The sequence below is a fragment of the Canis lupus genome, chromosome 17 (assembly GCF_003254725.2).
Source record: "Canis lupus dingo isolate Sandy chromosome 17, ASM325472v2, whole genome shotgun sequence".
Classification (NCBI taxonomy): Eukaryota; Metazoa; Chordata; class Mammalia; order Carnivora; family Canidae; genus Canis; species Canis lupus.
Genome location: NC_064259.1, coordinates 2,203,590 through 2,223,690, shown reverse-complemented (window position 1 = coordinate 2,223,690; position 20,101 = coordinate 2,203,590). Strand labels below are relative to the sequence as shown.

Here is a 20,101-nt window from a genome sequence, read left to right as displayed (position 1 = left end):
CCTCCTCTGAGCTCTGCTTCCAGTTTTCACCCTCAAAATTCCATGTTTGACTATGAACACTAATCCCCAAATGAGACAACTTATTCTATCATTAAGTGGAAACAAAAAGTAAAAATAAGTGCCTGGGGCGCCTGGGTGGGGCAGTCGGTGGGTGTCCAACAATTGGTTTTGGCTTGAGTGGTGATCTCAGGGTCATGGGATCAAGCCCCACATGGGGCTCCATGCTCTTCGTAGAGCCTGCTTGGGACTCCCTCCCCTCTACCCCTCCCACTCATGCTCACTCTCTCCCTCTCCCTCTGTCTCTAAAATAAATCAATCTTTTTTTGAAAAGTAAAAATAAATGCAGAAAAACTAAGGCATAAAAAATCCTACAAAAGCACAAATGCTGTCTATTATTTCGAAGCTGGATTCCAAAGAACACACAAATACCACAGAAAGAAAGAACAGATAATTCCTCAGAGGTGCAGTGAACTGGAATCATCAGGCTGGTGCTCGGAGAAGGGCTTGGTGGGGCGTGGGTTTCCTTGGGGCTGGAGAGAGGGGAGCAGGCCTTTGAGCAGAGACTGGACGTTAATGTGCAATATCCCTCCTTGCTGCTTCCAGAGAAAAAGGAAAGGAAGAAGCCGCCTATTAGGATCAAGCCAGGCATTCACTAAATTTTAGCAGCACCACATTGGCTATGAACTAACCCCATTTTATCGATGAGGACATGGGCCCTCAGCAAAGTCATTTAATTGGCTAAATGCTGAGATAGGAACAACTAGGGTTCAATTCAGACCAGGTCTCTGTCCCTGAGTCCACATTTTTGATACTCTTTTCCTGACACCAACTATCCTCAGGGTATAAGCGGGAGGCAGGGAGACAGGAGTAATGTTTGGGTGCGGGCGAACTATGACAGTGTGATTTAAGGCTCTTTCATTTCAAATCTCAACAGCAAACTCATGTGGCAAACAGGAAATTTCTGGTATAATCCAAATACTATGGTGTCTCCTCCAAACACGTGCGTGAACACACACACACACACGTGCACACACACACAATGCCCTATTTACATTGTTTTTGTGAATATGGCTTTCTCCACAAAAGAAACCATGAATTCTAGGTTTTACTAGACTTTTTTTTAATGCAATTACTATCCTATGATATTTGTTTTATAGAAGGAAAACTTATGTTCTTCACCTCAAATTAATTCATTCCAGAATATGTAGGAACCGTTTGAATAATGACTGGATTCTATACAGATTTTCAATGTACCGTTTTGCAGCCATTCTTATGCTCAGAGCCCCAGGATGGCTAATACATCATCAGGTTTCACCGCAAAGTTCATTGGCTGGTGGCACAATTAGAAGATTATTTGCTGGAGAAAATTAATTTTAACTGCTCAGTGGCTCAGTAATTACAGAATACACATTCCAACAAGTGCCAGCTTACTGATACCAGCAGAGATCAAGCCAAAATATTTGTCAGAGCTTTATTCACCAAAATCTGGATTCTGATTTCATAGTTCATTGATCTAAAAAGTAGTGAAGAAAATGAAATTTAAATGTGTCTCCGTGATGAACTTCACGTGCAAACAGCATCCACCTACGTACAGCACTGAAGGTATATGGATAATGGCAGGGAATCGAAGCCACAGGAGAACCCCACCTGCCCTCCCCACCCCCCGTTGGCCAACTGGACCACACTGCCTCCCTCACGGAAAACACTAATGACAACCGTTAAGAGATTTGGGAAGAGAAATGCCTCAAAGTCTCAATATTTCGGCCACGTGTCCAAAGCTTTTCTTTTTTTTTTTTTCCAAAGCATTTCAAATAAACTATGAGTTTCCCTACCAAATCAGGGATCTGATAGAGCCTATTAGAAAATGCCTCGACCCGCAGGACAGAGGAAAGAGGAAAATGTATTGAGCATGTTGCGGGCATGTTGGCCCGTGCTTCTCAAGCTTCCTTCCTCATCAGCTCACACATAAAACATACACTGATTTTACAAGGAAATGTGTGTGTGGGGGGATTAATTACTTTTCATTATACATGCATTGAAAAGGATTTTAAAATCAATTTTTGTAGCAACATGTTCTCCTACCCGAATACTGGATTCTGGTAGAAAATCAAAATTCAGCATACGCAGTATCTAAGTCCGCTTGGGCTACAGTAGCAAAGACACCAGACTGAGTGGCTTCAACAGCAGACATCAGGGTGCCAGAGTGGTTCGGTTCCGGCGAGGGCCCTCTTCCTGGTTCAGGGATGGCTGCCTTCTTGCTGTGTCCTCACCTGGCAGCAAGGGCAGCAAGCTCTCTGGGGTCCCTTTTACAAGGACACTAATCCCATTCATGGCCGGATCACTGTCATGACCCATTCACCTCCCAAAGGCCCCACCTCCTAACACCCACACTGAAGATTAGGTTTCAACATGAATTTCCAGAGGAAATTCATATAACCAACCTGAAAAAAATCATCACAAAATCAGACATCTCTATGGATACGTTCTTGCAGGCAGTTCCCACACACAAGATTATCATTGTAATGAACTTGACTCTAAAATGTCATGGCATTAGTCCAATACCTCTCAGCAACTCGGATGGCTGTGGATTAAGATTTTCCTTCAAAATCAACAGGATGTTAAATTTGCATCTTTGCAGATGCCATTAAGAATTCAGATCACAAGCCAGCTTGCTCACAAAATTACACTATCTGGTGGTCCCGAAAATCTCACGTTACTAACTGAATCAGAGTGCTCTGGGGCTGGCAGTATTGGCAGCACGCAGATGAGCACAGATGCCCTCTCCAAAGAACCTCACCTTTGCCTCAGTCCTGGACGAAATTTCCTCATGTAAAATCCATATAAAAGGAGTCACATACAGGCAGAAAGTAGACTAACAAGGAGATCACTATCTCAACTGAGAGAAAACAACAAAAATAACAGAAACCGGGTTCCAACACAGCCACAGGAGGACAACATTTCAATAAAAGGCAAGCCTGGAAGTGCATGCAAGACTGAGAAACTCGAAAGAGTCATGTACGTGATTTGAAAAAGAACGAGGTAGAATTTTTTGAAATGAAAAAGTAAGTAAATTTAAAACTCAGTGAACTGGTTTGATGACATCTTACACACAGCAGAAAAAAATTTTTTTAATTTATTTTTTATTGGTGTTCAATTTACTAACATACAGAATAACACCCAGTGCCCGTCACCCATTCACTCCCACCCCCCGCCCTCCTCCCCTTCTACAACCCCTAGTTCGTTTCCCAGAGTTAGCAGTCTTTACGTTCTGTCTCCCTTTCTGATATTTCCCACACATTTCTTCTCCCTTCCCTTATATTCCCTTTCACTATTATTTATATTCCCCAAATGAATGAGAACATATAATGTTTGTCCTTCTCCGACTGACTTACTTCACTCAGCATAATACCCTCCAGTTCCATCCACGTTGAAGCAAATGGTGGGTATTTGTCATTTCTAATGGCTGAGTAATATTCCATTGTATACATAAACCACATCTTCTTTATCCATTCATCTTTCGTTGGACACCAAGGCTCCTTCCACAGTTTGGCTATCATGGCCATTGCTGCTATAAACATCGGGGTGCAGGTGTCCCGGCGTTTCATTGCATTTGTATCTTTGGGGTAAATCCCCAACAGTGCAATTGCTGGGTCGTAGGGCAGGTATATTTTTAACTGTTTGAGGAACCTCCACACAGTTTTCCAGAGTGGCTGCACCAGTTCACATTCCCACCAACAGTGTAAGAGGGTTCCCTTTTCTCCGCATCCTCTCCAACATTTGTTGTTTCCTGCCTTGTTAATTTTCCCCATTCTCACTGGTGTGAGGTGGTATCTCATTGTAGTTTTGATTTGTATTTCCCTGATGGCAAGTGATGCAGAGCATTTTCTCATATGCATGTTGGCCATGTCTATGTCTTCCTCACACACAGCAGAAAAATTAGCCAAAAGACTGATGTGCACAAAGTACCTAATGAACAGTACAAAGATAAAAGAGAGAAATTCAAGACAGAGAGGAAGATGCCTGGAGCTTAGCATCAGTGAGAAAAGCCGATCCACATTGACTCTGAAGCAGGAAACACAGAGAGAAGACGAGGCATCCTCTGAAGACGCAGTGGCTGATGAGTCACCACACCGGACTCCAGAGGGTTCGATCAATCTGCACTTGGACATACCGCTTAAACCACAGTACAGAGATCAAAAAATATATTTTTTAAACAGTCAGAAAAGATAAAATATTACTTTCAAATAAGTAAATTATGAGAACTGATTTCTTATCTGCAATCTTGAAGTTAGAAGTCAATAGAAAAGTACCTTCTGGGGCACTTAGATGGCTCAGTCCATTAAGCGTCCAACTCTTGGTTTTGGCCCAGGTCATGACCTCAGAGTGGTGAGATCAAACCCCACGTTGGGCTCCACGCTCAGCAGGCAGTCTACTTGGGATTCTCTCTCTCCCTCTGCCACTCCCCTAGCTCGCTCTCTCTGTCTCTCTCTCAAATATCTTTAAAAAAGATAAAGAAAAGAAAAAAAATACCTTCTGTGGACTGAAGGACACTGTCATCCACAGAATCAGACATCTATAAAAATGTATATGAAGAAGGAGGGAGAGAAGGCTTCCACCCCTGGGAACAATGGACTAAGTAACTCTGATCCACCTGTCCACTAAAAACTAATAAAGTTGAACAAAATGAAAACATTTACTTGAAACATAAGACATCTCACAAGGATAATGAGGAATTACTGGGCCAAGATCCAGGAAATAAAGGAATTCCAAACATGTAAGCCTAATACCTGGCGTCACTTCACCCCAGAGCTTTCTCTTCAACTGTGGACAGATGGCTGAGAGGTTGAACCGTGTCCCTGACAGGCTCTGTGGCCAGCAGCCAGAAGCACTTGCTCAGGGCACACGAGCGCTGGGGCTCCTTGTGAACTACCTTTCTCTGTGAACTGGGACCCGAGGGGGGGCCATCTTGTCTTCAAGTCTTCAGGATGGCCCAAGTGATCTTACATTCTAAAGGTGTATTAAGGTGATCAAGAACCGTTGATGACAGCTATCTGGCCCAAATACACAAAAAATCAACTTTGGCCAAAGACATATCACCCTAGGCCTCAAATTATTTCCCCAAATAAGTTTTGAAAGTACTGCCCAGCACACAGAGATAACTAGGCAGACAGAGAAGACGGCATGACAGAGAAACAGCAGCAACAACACACACACTGTAGCATCATCCGGGCTCCATCGCAGATCCCCGGTGCTAGGGAGAGCCAGCTGCTAAGTCACCTACGGAGGGGCTCCCACAGCAAGAATGAAGCTTCCGGCCTCAGCCCTGGGAGCGAACCTGGAAGCACCCACCCCAGTCAGGCCTTCAGATGACGGTAGCCAGCATGCTGATTACAACCTCAGGGGACTCTCTGAGCCAGAGCCACTCAGCTAAGCTGGTCTTGAATTCCTGATCACAGAAACTGTGATAATAAAGCTGTTTTGAGCCAAAACGCTTGGGGTGGTTGGTTATGCCGCGGTAGATCACGAATGCACCCCCCTGGAGAGAGTCTTACCCACGTGCACCAGCAGCCACGCAAAAGAATGTCTGCAACACTGTCCTTATTTATTTCAGCATAAAATTTAGAACAACCCAAATCAACCATCAACAGATTGGACAAGTGAACTGGTACTTTAGTCAATCAAAGAACACATGGCAGTAAAAGTGAATGACCTACAGCTACACACTAGTGACACGGATGAACCTCACAACCTACTATCGGGTGAAAAAGCAACCAGCAGAAAACTGTATACGATTTGATCGCATTTACATAAAGTACACAAACGTGAAACATTGAAAAATCTGTCCTTTGAGGATTGATTATCATGAAAGGATGATTCAATGGCCAAAATAGTGGTGGTCACCTGTGGGAAAAGGATGGGGACGGAGGTGGCAGGTTTTCAAATCAGGTCATGCCTTCTCTTGCTCCAGAGTGGTGTTTACACAGTTTTACGGCCCAGCCTAGCAGGGGACGCGGCTGGAGGCCCACGATCACACGGCGTTCCTGTGGCCAGGCCGGGCCAGGAAGGCAGCACAGCAGCCTGGGGCAGCCACTTGGGGGTGACCCAGGTGGGAGTCCCGCCTTCCAGCCTGCTTCCCCAGCTCTGCGCATGGCTAACTCCCTTTCTCCCCCCCACCCCATCTTCCAGCCAAAGTCGCCTTTCCAGAGAGGCCTGACCTCATGGCCACTGCCCACCCACTCCTCTTCCCCAGGCCCTTTCTGATGCTAACACAGGTGCTGCTGGCAGGTGGACCCCAGCCCTCACCGCTGCCCACCAGGAGGAGCGGGCTGTGTGCACAGGAGTGCTGTCCGCTGGGGAGTCACCAGGTGCAGAAGGCGACCGGTGTGCCTCACGCTACTGCGCTCTAGCCAGGTCACTGCACGGAGAGTGACAGGTGCGCCAACCACACTCTGCGGGTCAGGCTCAGGGAGGGTGACAGGTGCGCCCTACGGTCACCGGGTCAATGCGCACCGAGAGCAGGGCGACAGGTGCGCCCCCACGCTCGCGCCCTCGCGGGGTCAGCGCGCACCGAGGGCGAGGGCGAGGGCGAGGGCGGGGCGGGGCGGGGCGGGGCGGCAGGTGGGCCCCGGGGGAGGGCCGGGGGAGGGCCGCACTCACTCGAGCTTCTTGAAGGGCTCGCGGCCTGCCGCCACGTACTTGCCGCCCGCCTGCAGCGCCTGCAGCTCCAGCACCCGGTGCCCGCGCGTGGGCGTGAACAGGCGCCGCACCCCGAACGGCACCTCCACCTGCTCCGTCAGCTGGTCCAGCAGCGCCTCGAAAGTGGCCGCGCGGCGCCGCGACAGCACGCACCTCCGGCCCGCGAAGAAGGCGTCCCCGTTGCGGTACACCACGATGGCCTTGGCGGGCGCGCTGTCCACCAGCCCCGGAGGCCCGCGCCACCCCATGGCCCCGCCGCCCGGGCCACCCGCCCCCGCCCCCGCCCGCGCTCCAGCCCCGGGCAGCCAGGCGTGGGCGCCTCTGCGGTGCGGCCCCGGCTCCCCGCCCCCCACCCCACCCCACCCCACCCCACCCCACCCCACCCCCCGCCGCGCTGACGCCCGCCTGCCATTGTGACCGCCCCGGCCTGCAGCGGTGGGGGGTGGGGGGAGTAAGGACGTCTGAGAGCCTAGGGAGGGGAGGGAGAGGTGGAGAGTGGGGCCGGGGCAGGGGGAGGTAGAGCCAGGGCAGGGGAGGGGGAGGGGGAAGGAGAGCCGGGCAGGGAAGGGGGAGGGGGCATCAGGAGCCTAACAGGTGGGGGGGGGGCAGAGCTCAGGGAGAGGGAGGCGCCACCCTCCTGATTTCCGTCCCTGCAGCCTGGTAGGAGCAGAGGATCCCCCCCCCACTCACCACCTTACCGCACCAGCGCCCTGTGGGGAGAGGCTGGGGTGGGGCGGGGGCATTGGGACCCTCTTGCTTTTTGGTTTTTTTTAAAGATTTTATTTTTTCATGAGAGACAGAGAGAGAGAGAGGCAGAGACACAGGCCGAGGGAGAAGCAGGCTCCATGCAGGAGCCCAAGGTGGGACTCGGTCCTGGGTCCTGGCCTAGGCAGAAGGCATGTCCCAAACAGCTGAGCCCCTCCCACACCCCCTCAACGGCATCCCAGGCCCCTCTTGTGAATCAGAATCGTGTCCAGGAAGACCTGTGTGGGCCCCACATGTGGGAAGGTGGGTTCCTGGTCAGCTGGCACCAGGTTTCTCAAACGTCTACCTCGGAAGGCACCTTCATTTGGGGAACACCAATTCCAGGGGGTGGGTGTCCTTGGGGGTCATTCCCTGTCCTGGGAGAGGACACCCGTCCTCTTGAGCCCAGACCAGGCATTCCAGACCTGCTGTTCCAGGGGCTTGGATGAGCTCGAACTTGCAAAGGCAATGGGCCTGAGGACACCGGCTGCCAAGGCCACCTACGGGCGCACGGAATATACTGTAAATACCGGCATCTTGTGTTTCTGAAAGGGATCTTTCCCACCCGCTGCCTCCCCGCGCAGCCCATGCCGAAGCACCCACACCTCCCTGCACCAACGTGTCACAGCGACCCCTTTATTAAATCCCCAGGGATTACATCCATCTTAAAAACATTGATTGCTGGAACCCTCTTCGGTTTTTGGTGTTAAAAACGCTTCCGGAGGGGCGCAGGGCTGAGTCATCCCCCAAGCGCTGGGCCCCGCGGAGTCAGAGGTTCGCCCGGAAGCCCACTTTCACCGAGAATCTCATGGTGGGCCTCTCCCGGGGCCGCAAGAGGCAGATGGAGCTGGGGAAGCCCTTGAGCCGCAGGCGGCTGACACCCCCGTCGGGGGTGATGGTGAGCCTCGCGTGAGTGATAACGTCCTGGAGCTCCAGGGTCAGGCTGTGGAACAGGTGACTCTCGTCGGCGGACAGCTGGAAGAGGCAGGGAAACGGCCTGGGGGTAACGCAGCTCGAGGCCCACGCGGCCTGGCTCACCTGGCCGGCTCACCTGGCCGGCTCACCTGGGCCATCCCTCTGGGCAGGCTCAGGGCCCAAAACCAGGGAAGTTACTCACTGACAACAGGCCGCTTGGCCCCCAGGAAAGCTAGGCTAGCAGGGATCACATGGCCTGGCAATAGGGACCTGAGCTCGCGGGCCCATGGTGTCTGTGGTTCTTAATGGTTAGTGAAGCAGACACACCGACAAGGAAAAGAAAGTAAGAAGCAAGCATGTTGGTGCCTCCCGGAGGTCCTGACCCCCTGCTGTGACCCGAAAGTGACTACCTCCCACGGGATCGAAGAGGACACTTCCAGAACATCTCAGAATCCATCCCACAGGAGGACACACCATTATAGCCTTAAATATGCTAGTCACCCCTTCTAAAAAGTCAATATACTAAAGAAACATTTTCTGTGTGTGTGTGTGTGTATGGAAATACAGAGTATATATGGAAATATATAGGAAATATAAAGAATATATATATTCTTTGCACATGATGGTTTAAAAGAAAACTTGGCTGTTAGAAATGCAAAGGTATGAAAAACGAGAGCCTCTCTTTTATTACATGAACCCACAAATATGTTTGGAAGCTCCTTCCCTTTACTGTTGAACGGAGCAGAGGGTTTGGCAAGCGAATCCAAGGGAAGGGGCCGGGCTGGGACGAGCCTGCACAGCCCCCATGGGCGCCATACCTTCGTGACTGGAAGCAGCGGTTTCCACTTCTGGCCGGGAAGCTCCCATTTCTGCTTGATCATGTCCTCTTCCTCCTGGGTCGTCAGGATGCAACCGTCCAGCTTACAGCTGTCGGGAGAATTGCCTGTCGGAGCAAACGCACAGTGACTCTCCCTGCTGTTGGTACTCAGCGGTTTGGCTCAGGCTATTGGACTTTTTCATCAAATCAAAGACCCAGCAGAGAACAAACTGTCTCTGAACAACACCCAACGTGTGACACACGTGAGAGAAGGAATGTACCCAGTCATGACGGGGTTGGATTGCCGGATGAAATCTAGGTGTGTGTTTTTCAGAGGAATCAAAATCGGCCTGACATACGTGAACGGGCTGGTGCATCCGAGTTTGGATCTGAGTTTACTTGGAAAGTTGAAGGTATCTTCATTAAGCACCCTAGATTGCACAGCTAAATACTTGGGTACAGCCACGTGGCTCGCCTGAAGCTATTATGAGGCTGGAAGACACTTTCCTTACAGCATCAGACTCGGTCATGCAAAGCGGAAAGGAAGACCGAGCTGAGTTAACTGGTCAGAGCATGGCGCCAACCCGAAGTGCTGTGTTCCGGGGTGTGCTAAGTGCTCCCTGGGTGAGACACAGGGTCCTGAGTCTCTCTTCTCTCTGGAATGTCATCAGGGTTGTGCCCAGTGGGGTTGCAGGACCACACTCTTTGTGGGGAGAACCGCCTTAGGGGTCCCCTAAGACTTGAAGATCAGCAGAGGAAGGATTGAAACAAAATCTGTATCTGACCTCTCAGGTGAGAGGGCTCGCTCCTGGGTGCACGTGGAAACCCAAAAGATGCAGGAGAAGAACATTAAAGCCACTATTTGTGTCTCTATTTCTTTAATATCTACCCACATACGTGCATATCAAGGCTTGTGCACTTGAGATTTCAGCTGGGTACAGCACGCCCCCCATTCCAGGCCTGGCCTCACGTTGTGATGGACAGAGCCCAGAGAGCCAACAGCAGCAAACTCAAGACGGTGCAGGCCAGCCCCCTAGTTACACGGATGTACTGACTGTGACCTGGGTCTAATTAACCTCTCGCTCACAAAACTAACCAGTGATGTTGAACTACCCATGCAGAGCCCTGTGGATGAAAGATGCCACCAGAAACACAAGCATCCACGAACCGCAAGAACAGAATGGAGCTGACATCGGCCCCTGACCCAGGAGGAGCTCTTCATCAGCTGTGTTGAAAAGTGAAAACAGTAACCCGATAATCAGATCTAAAATAGTCTTCCAAAAAAGAGGTCCCAATGACCCATACATCCTGAAATCATTAAATCCATGACCACTGAAGAAGAGCTTCCCTTTAAATACATATTGTGCCTTGGTTTGGTAGTTAGCGCTTAAGCGAAGTCACAGTGATTCGCGAGACATTTAAACATCGAGACATCCGAAATATGAAAATAAATTGCCACTGTTTACTGACAACTAAACAACCATGAGACACCCAATCCAGTAGGTATGTAAATCTCACCCAACAGGTTTCATAACTGCTCTTGAATTTTGTCAATATGATGACATGTGTATACTTTTCATAAGAAAGTAGGTATTGAATATCAGGGGTGCTTAGTGCCAATATTTTTTTACTAATGGAAGAGCATGGTTTTGAAAATGTGTAGCTTCCTGCCTTAAAAGTCCAGTCTGGAGTGGACATGGTCGCCCCCAACCACCTGCCCCAGTAAGATGATGCCCTATCCAGTTCTTCCCGTGTCCTAATCACTATTTCACACTCTTCCCAGTGAGACCCAGGGTCCCCGTAGTAAAGAGTCCTACAGCATCACAGAATCTCATCCAACTTTGGGGGAGGGAAGGATCATCCAATTCTGACATTTTATAAAGAAAAAGTAAGGTACCAACAGTTCATGGAAATTGCTCAAAACCACACATCATCTGAGTGTTGAAGCCACGTCCCGAGTCCACCACCCTGAGCTCTGCTCCCACAGGATCGTGTCATCTCCATAACCAGCACTCCATTAGATGCATTTCTGGACAACTTTGCATTTACCTTTAAAATATGTTGTATCAATTTCAATTTGAGTTATTACTCCAGGGTGTGCCAATCGGAAAACGGCCCATTCAGAACCCGGAACCAGGAGAACACCATTCTCATCATTCTGGAATCCAAAAGGAAAAAGGAAAAAAAAAAAAAAAAAAAAAGATAAGCCAGCATGGTGCCTTTCGAAAAACGAATTCTGAAAACCAGCCAGTGAAAAATGTTGACACATACTTGTGATATTTACTTCTTACTATAAAAGAGTGTTTCCCATGCCAATACGTAAATTACTTTTTGTGTTAATGGCCCCTTGGCCTATTAGTCCTTAAATGCCTCATACGGACTCATGAGTTTAGGGTACTTGGTAAGTTTTCATCTATTTTTTATATGATTTTCTAGGTCGATTATAAATTTGTGCATGATGGGACCCATAGGAGGGGGTCTGGGTCTAACCCAGCCCCAGGTCCTCTAATCAATTTGTTTTGACCTTTTGAAGTAGTTAAGTTCTTGGTCAAATCTATACCAGTATATGGTCTGCCTCCAAATGTTCCTTTACAGTAGAAGTGTTGGCTGACATGAAAACTAACCCAGGAAACGGGTGTTCACCAGTTAAGTTCTCAGTGGGATTCACACGCTGAAAGGTGTTTTGTTTTGCTTCGTTTTGACTTTCACCTCTCACAGTAGACGCTGGCCAAACTGGACGGCTGAGCCAGCTCTAGAGTCCCCAACCTGCCATAGCCACAATGGTGGTCTCATCCAGGGACACACAGATACCAAAAATGATTCAACCAGTGTTTTGGGTTTTTTTTTTCCTCCAGCTCAACCAGTGAATTTATCCATGGGTTTTCTATCATTAAATTGTAGATCCCCGTTTCTTTATGAAAGAAACAGGGACATTGCAAAATGGGTTGGAGTGGCCGTTGTGGCCAGCACGGGGCCTCCTGGGTCCTGCCGTGACCATACAGTGAAGCAGCAGAGGATCCAGGAAACACAGACTACTTCCAGAACATTGCCTGAGAGGTTCTGAAATAAGCATTTCCTTGCTGTCAATTTAAAATGAGATATAGGGCAGCCCGGGTGGCTCAGCGATTGAGCCCTTGCCTTGGGCTCAGAGAGTGACCCCGGGGTCCTGGGATCAAGTCCTGCATTGGATTCCCAGCATGGAGCCTGCTTCTCCTTCTCCTGTGTCTCTGCCTCTATCTCTGTGTCTCTCATGAATAAATAAAATAAAATCTTTTTAAAAAACAAAAAATAAATAAATCGAGATATAGGGAACTTTACATCGTGGCTGTTTTGAACTTCTTACCTCTAATACCGGCGGCCTGTCCAGCCTTCTCGCCGTCTCCCAGCCGTCTGCCATTGACCTGGCCTTGCCGACTCCTGCCAGGCATGACACGGTTTAACGGGAATGTCACAGGATTTTATCTTAAATGTGAGCATGAATGCACTGGCATAATTTTACATTCCAGACCCCACGCGCCTGAGCATTGCTACGTAAGTCATTTTCATTCAACTTAGGGCTTTGTTAACATACAGCCAGAGATTTAGTAAGTTTTCCTTTTCCCTTCAAGCCAAAATTAGGAAGGAAAATCACATTGATTCACTTCACATCATAAAGGCATCAAATCCTGTGTATGGACCGTTGATCTCACCCACTCCTGGGATTTGAGACGGCACCTTCCTCTTAAATCATTCATTCCATATGAGGGTGCTTAATGCTGGTGCCCAGACGCCCCAAATAAACACCAGCTCCCAGAGCATCATCTTACCGATCATATTGTTTGGATGCCCGAAGTGTGCATTGCTGTATCCTACACAGGTGCCCCCGTGAGCGATGGCTACTAGGTCAAATGGTTCTTTGGGGTCGGTTGCAGTCCAGTCTTTCTGCCCCATACCGTACACTCTAAGACGTGCGATTCCACCATCTGAGGAGGAAAGAGGCCGGAGTTATTCCTTACTTGGAAAGATGGCTCTTTGTGGTTCATGACCAACAAAGCCCTCCACAAACTGCCCGCTCTGTTTCTCAAATACACCAACCCTCCTGCCCCCAGGGCCTTTGCACCTGCCATTCCTTTGTACTGGAACAACTTCCCCAGCTCTCCAAAAGAGCCTCCTTGTTGTTAGGTCTCACCATCGGTGTATTGGTCCCAAAAAGGCTTTTCCTCTCAGCTGGTTACATCTTTCCAGCTCTGCCCAGCCCTGCCCAATTCTCTCAGGTTGGGGTGTACAATCCCTACCTCCCGCATATTTATTTCAGAGCTCAAATCACAGTATGAAATTATCCTGTAATTTTATTTGTTTAAGCCCCTACTGATATCAGAGGCCCAGAACCAGGATATAAAATTTTTGACAGCCAGGATAATGATCTATCTGGTTCTCATCTCTATCATCTCTTAGAACCAGTCCTGGTACATAGTCAGTGCTCATATTGTTCATATTTTTTACAGGATTAATAACTCCAAGAAGGTCAAAAAGCAATTGGAAAATTCACCATAGATACAATGTTTGATGCCACAGATTACCATTGCTAAGTCCCACACAGGCTCATGCAAGAGCCTCATGTTTTTATTTTTATGACAACACATTACTTAGCAATATGACTGAGAACAGAAAAGATAATATTCACAAAACCAGATCACTTCCGAGAACCACAGCAGCCAAGATTAGGTCTGCAGAGCAGATAGTTGCCGCCAACATCAGCTCACATTATCTGATTCTAATAAGGTGAATATTTTTATTTGTTTAAATAGTACTTCCTGGAAGACAGGAGCAAGCTTTTTTCATTAATTGGAATATTCTACTGAAACCAAGCCCTATATATTTTTACATGAAAAATTTGATGAAACTGAGCAACTTAAAAAAATTTCAGAACATTTTTTTAGTAGACCAGTCTTGACATTTACAATAAATAAAATCAAACTGAGCTAGTATAAAACCCTAAAAAAACATAATAGAGGGAGTAATTTAGCAGGAGCTAACCTAGGAGAACCACTGCTCTGGTTCACTGGACTTCGTGATCCACTTAGATGGTATAACAGACACTTGTCTGTTGAGTGTAAAGTTGATTTGAAATTTAAAAAAAAAAGATTCTTATTTGCAGAGTTAATATCCAGCCTCCCTTTTAATCAAAACTATCAAGGGTATTAAATATACCCCTCCATGCTCTGAAAAAGTAAACTTTGCCACCCTATGTGTCCCATCAGGTTGTCCTACTGCTTCCATCCCCTTTATAACTGGACAGGAGAAAATATTTGCAAATCATACATCTGATAAAGGATTTGTATCTAGGATATATAAAGAACTCTTAAAATTCAATTAAAAAAACAACTTAAGGATGGGCAAAAAACACTTTTCCAAAAAAACACGTTTATATATGCATGTTATATATGTAAACATATACAAATGGCCAAGTAAGGAACTGAAAATGTGCTCCCCACCATTAGTCATTAAAGAAATACAAATTAAAACCACAATGAGATACCACTTCACATCCTCTAGGAAGGCTACCGTCAAAAAGTTAGATAATAGTAAGTGTTGGCAAGAATGTGGAGAAATTGGAACCATCCAAACTGCAGCTGAGAATGTAATACGGTGTAGCCATTTTAGAAAACAATCTGATCATTCCTCCAACAATTAAACATACAGTTATCACAGGACCCAACAATCCCAGTCCTACATACATCCCCAAATGAAACACTCGTGCAGGAATATTTATCGCAGCACTATCCATAGGCAGCCAACAGTGGAAACAACCGTGATGTCCACCAACGGACCAACTGTATGAACAATGTGGTTCCTCCATGCGATGGAATACCCATTCTGCCATGAAAAGGAATTATGGACCCCTAACAATGCTACAACACGGATGAGCCCTGAAAACATGCTAAGTGGAACAAGCGAGTCACAAAAGACCTCTTATATGAAATGTCCAGAATAGTCACCAATATCCAGACAGAAGGTAGATTAATGGTTGCTTAGGGCTGATGGAGATGAGGGTTGATAGTTATAGGATGGGATCTCTTTTTGAGGTGATAAAACATTCTAAAATTGACTGTGGTGATGGCTGCACGTTGCTGTATATTTCCGTAGACTTTAAATTGTTCATATATTGACATATACTATAAACCGCTAAATTGTGCATTTCAAGTATGTGAATTGCATGACATGAGAATTACATTACAATAAAGCTGTTTAAAAAAGGAAAATGAGGGTCATTTGCACGCACTATTTCATCTGCTAGTGCATCCGGCAAGGGAGAAATCTTTAGGAGATATTTAACCTAATACAGCTTAGTTCTTTCATATCCTAATTGACCTCATACTTTTTCCTTTTTTTAATATTTTATTTATTTGAGAGAGATCAAACACGAGTGGGGGTTGGTGGGCAGAGGCAAAAGGAGAAGCAGACTCCATGTGGAGCAGGGAGCTCAATGTGGGGCTCAATCTCGACCCTGGGATCATGACCTGAGCCAAAGGCAGACACTTTAACTGAGACACCCAGGCGCCCCGACCTAATGCTTCTTCAATAACTACCAATGGATGGTTGAGTTGGAATGAGAATTCCCTAGAGCACAAAAAGGGCAAATTATAACCCTAAAATGCTAGAGCGATGAGTGACTTCACTTTGATACATGACTCACGTTAAGAAGCCACAGACAGATGAGTCCATGTCAAACTTACCTGGGAAAATGTTGAGTCTTATGTGACTCCATCTCTCCTGGGAATTGACAGCAAAATAATTGTGGCTGGACGCAGGCTTTCCTGGTTTAAGCTCTGTCATGGGGACCAGGTAATTCCAGTCATCAGACTTTAGCTAGCAATAAATATAAAAATGTTAGCAGTGGCTCCAGGGAACAATAAATTCTCTCATCCTACGGCTCGTGTGGGATCCACAGGATACAAATACTTTGGCATAAAAATTGATGATGGATGCCTAATAAAATACTTTAATAAAAATACTAATAAAGATTAAGTCCCAGGTCTAACAAACAGAATAAAGGCCTAAGGGTTTTTTTCATCCTGATGAAATGATGGTGGCCAGAGAACAGGCAGGAGGGTTGGGAACTGAAGGACACCATCTGAGATTCCCTCTGGGGATTCTTAGAAGAAACCAGAATTATGACGTGAACATTTAGTAAAAAAACAACCTGTTCTCTTAGGCCCTGAGACCTGAGGTTGACCAGTTGACCTGAATGTTGTGATCATTTCTTCTAGGTCAGTGCTCCTCAAACTTAAGGAACTGTGTGGCTGACATTATTTATTTTCTAGTCTGCTACGATCGACACTTTTGTAAGGCACGATATAAATCAATTACTAGACAAACTTTAAAAAACAAGAGTGTGCCAGAACACAAGCCCATGTTGTTTATCAGATTCATCAGGCATAAGATTGCTTTGTCATACTGCTGTAAAAGGTACCTGAACTCTTACTGTGGATTTCTATATTAATCTCATCCGGGCAGCATCCGGCAGATGAGCACAGGTAAGCAGAGCGCCCTGAGACACGCTACTCTAAACCTCGCGGAGCCCATGCCACTCCCTCGTGCGGGGTTGCATGAACCACTTGCAAAGCATCTGCAAGGTTTGCGGGGCAAGTAAATGAGGGGAAGTGTGCCTGGGGTTGAGGGTCCTCAGGAAACACCCTCGTGGCCTGGCATGCAGAGTGGTGTCCTTGCCACCCCAGCCACCATGACAAGCCCCCATCCTGTTTGCAGGCATACCTCTGCAACAGCCTCAAACTCCTCTGGTGTGGCTGCGGCTCCCATCCTGACTCCTCTTTGTGGGATCTCTGGTTGTTTATCTGAAGGTAGATTGACCAGTAGGGTTATGGTTGGTGTTCAAAGTCAAAGAGAGTATACTCTCTTAGTGGACTGTATGCTCACTTTCATTTTGCCAGATAACCCCATAGATAACATTTCTTAAGTCAAAGAATCAGATGATCCAAGTAATAGACACACTTGAAGCTCCTCAATATTTAAAACACTACGTAATTCCAAAAAGTGCTGCAAAACATCTGGCAGGACGTGTGCTTGTCAAAATAGTACACACCATCTCCAAGTTAAGTCCAACTGCTACAAATTTATCACATGAGTAGAGTTTTTAGAAGTTGGATCAACGGACATTCTGGCACATTTGCCAGGTCTGTTCCAGAAGCAGGATTTCCCCTCCACCCCCACATGGCATCCTTGGAATTGACATTTGGGCGATATCCCAGACAGTTGCTGGCTTGCGGGAGGCATCTTACTAATTGTCATTAGTCATTTCCTGCCTCCACAGTAGCATCTCTCCATCAACACCTGACTCTTCGGCTTCCCCCCACTGTCGTCTGGAGCAAGGCCCATCTTTCCACAGAGCCTCGTACAAGGCTGGGACACAATGTCTCAGCGTAAATTTGCCAACTGGCATGACCTATCTTCCCTAAGTACATGTGTATACACACACATAATGGCACTTGTTTCTTTTTTAAAAAATGCTGGGACCAGCATCAGATTGTGCCAGTTGAAGGAATAACAACAGTCTAACTTACCGAGCCTGTGGGATCCACGTGGTCCTGCATCCCACAAGGCAGCAAGGAACCCTTCCTGAAAACCCCATGGCTACCGCACCGTTATGCACACTGGGGTAGCCACAGAGAAGCCAATGCCACCTGTCCACAGCTGGCCCAGACCTAGCTCCACACTGTCCCCGTGGCCCACTCCCTGCCACCCTCCCCTGCAACCTGTTTGTCAAACCTGGTGGTGCCAGGAGGATGTGCCTCTGGGAGAGGCCTGAAGAGTGTGGGAATAACAAACCCTACATTTGGTCAAGCTAAAAATCAAACATCACAGAGCACCAAATCGGGAATCCAAGTTCTAAAGCCCCGAGTGACATGACCTCAGACAAGTGGCTGAACCTGTCTGGGCGGAAAGTGCACGTCAGCAGGCTGGGCCGATGGGCCCCACGACCCCACAGCACCCATTCTGGGTTCTCAAGGCACCTTCTTCCAAGTTTGCTGCTTGAATTGACATTCGAGGAGCATAATCTCCCATGAAGTAAGAAATATCCACATCAAAGCCCCGGATAATCCCTTGTATCCCCAGCTTGATGATGCACCAGTCGTGACCTACAAGACGAAAAAGTACATCCCGTCAGGTTTAACTCGGAAGACAAAGCGTGTGATTGAACAGAACTGAAGTGAAAACAACAGCAACATCGTCCTCCCGCCAAGAAAAGTGCACACAGGTCAACTCCCAGCTATGACTTAAAGATCCCCCATCACGTGGCCACACGAGGCCCCCATGTCCCATGAGAACCCCTGTTCCAGTCACAGCAGGACACGTGTAGGCCTTGAATCCAATTCCGGTTTCCAAAGTGAAAATTGGCCTGAGCCTCGTTTCTTCAACTGTGAATCAGGGGCGAGAACAGCTTCCCTGAAGGTCAGATGTGACTGCAATGTAGACGACACTGGCCCAGCTCGGCAGGTGCTCAGTGTGGATCCGGGCGTCCTGGAAACGGCACACTCACCATCATCTCACGCTCTCAGGACTTCCTGGGGGGGCCCGCCCGGTTCACCACCTGCATCTGCTAAGGTCTAGGAAATCTCAGAGTCCTAGGTCACCAGGTAGTTCTTGGTTACTTGCAGGCAGACGTGCCCAGATTCATTAGAATCTGATAAAGTCTGGAGTCCCTTAGAAATACCCAGTATCTCTGTAGCACTTGAGACAGACACACACACACAAAAAAAAATTGGTTATTTGCCTAATGCTGGATTAGTTTGTTTTTATGGACATTTCTTCAACTTTAAAAGGTCTATTTTATTTTATATTTTATTTATTCATGAGAGACGCACAGAGAGAGGGAGAGAGGCAGAGACACAGGCAGAGGGAGAAGCAGGCTCCATCCAGGGAGCCTGGCATGGGACTCGATCCCAGGTCTTCGGAATCACGCCCTGGACTGAAGGTGGCGCTGAGCCACCTGGGCTGCTATAAAGGTCTATTTTAATTAAGCCCGATGAGTAGCAATGAATAAAAGTAGACCCTCAGGTGACACGAAGGGCAGATCTGTGTGCAGATCCCGGCTCTGCTCACAGGTGATGTGACCGGGGCTGAGTGAGTGAGTGAGTGAGTGAGTGAGTGAGGCCTCACTCCACAGCAGCTAAATGAGGATGAGAGCATCTGCCTCAGGAATCGCGCTGAAGTCCCCCCACAAACATACACACCAAGCGAAGTTTGCCACCACCTTGCGGGTAGGTCTGCACTGCCACCCCCAACAGCCTCACCAACACCCGTGCCGTCCCGGCCCAACCATGTGCACGCCCTCCTTTCTGCCTGGTGATGCAACATGAGCCCGTCCTCCCTCCTCAGAGCCTGACGTTCAGAAGGGTCATCCAAGACGACAGAGCATGCCCAGGGCCCGTGACAAAGCTGACCCAAAATGTACACTGGCTTCCCAACCCCCTGGTTAAGCTTCACCATAGTGAGTGGAAGAGCGTCTCGTTACCTGGAATCCTCTTCCTTCTGGTCTCCCATCCATCCATCCACTTCCCAAACTCAGTGTATTCATGTTCTCTGAAGCTTGGGCTGTCACTCTAAAGCAAACATGCATAACAAGTCCATCGTTAACATCCATGCCCGGGCCTGGGCTCCCAGCACATCGACTCCTGCCCCAAAAGGATGGGTGGGCCGTGCCACCCAGGACTCTATGGGACTCCTTGGTAGGCATGGAGGGGGGTGGCCTTCACACACAGGGAACCCATTCCGGATCGAGGGACGCCTCCTTATCTCTGCATCACCTCCAGAGAAGGCAATTCTGCTTGTCTGTGGGCCTCAGAACACAGAGTTAACTGCCAATGGCGATAGATAAAGGCCCCCCACGGTTCATTCTGCGGCCCCACAAAGGGTACAACCCCCCATTGC

The 20,101-nt window shown here is 47.9% G+C and overlaps 2 protein-coding genes across 11 annotated transcripts in view; both read right to left on the bottom strand.

Annotated features, from left to right (window-relative positions):
• The window catches only part of DCDC2C (doublecortin domain containing 2C), a 94,024-nt gene extending 87,080 nt beyond the window's left edge, over positions 1-6,944 (bottom strand). For 9 of the 10 annotated variants that reach the window (XM_049095719.1, XM_049095716.1, XM_025454753.2 and 6 more), the window contains exon 1: positions 6,658-6,944. In XM_049095719.1, the coding sequence (XP_048951676.1) occupies positions 6,658-6,944 (287 nt within the window). The remainder of the gene's footprint in view (positions 1-6,657) is intronic. The other variant, XM_049095722.1, reaches the window with a different exon arrangement.
• Positions 6,945-8,062: 1,118 nt separating this feature from the next.
• ALLC (allantoicase) overlaps positions 8,063-20,101 on the bottom strand; it is a 29,432-nt gene continuing 17,393 nt past the window's right edge. The window contains exons 4-12 of the mRNA XM_025454759.3: positions 19,686-19,773; positions 18,184-18,309; positions 16,928-17,007; positions 15,889-16,021; positions 12,979-13,134; positions 12,516-12,589; positions 11,222-11,330; positions 9,174-9,298; positions 8,063-8,415 (exon numbers count right to left, since the gene is read on the bottom strand). Coding sequence (XP_025310544.1) covers positions 8,209-8,415; positions 9,174-9,298; positions 11,222-11,330; positions 12,516-12,589; positions 12,979-13,134; positions 15,889-16,021; positions 16,928-17,007; positions 18,184-18,309; positions 19,686-19,773 — 1,098 coding nt within the window. The 3' untranslated portion in view covers positions 8,063-8,208. The remainder of the gene's footprint in view (positions 8,416-9,173; positions 9,299-11,221; positions 11,331-12,515; positions 12,590-12,978; positions 13,135-15,888; positions 16,022-16,927; positions 17,008-18,183; positions 18,310-19,685; positions 19,774-20,101) is intronic.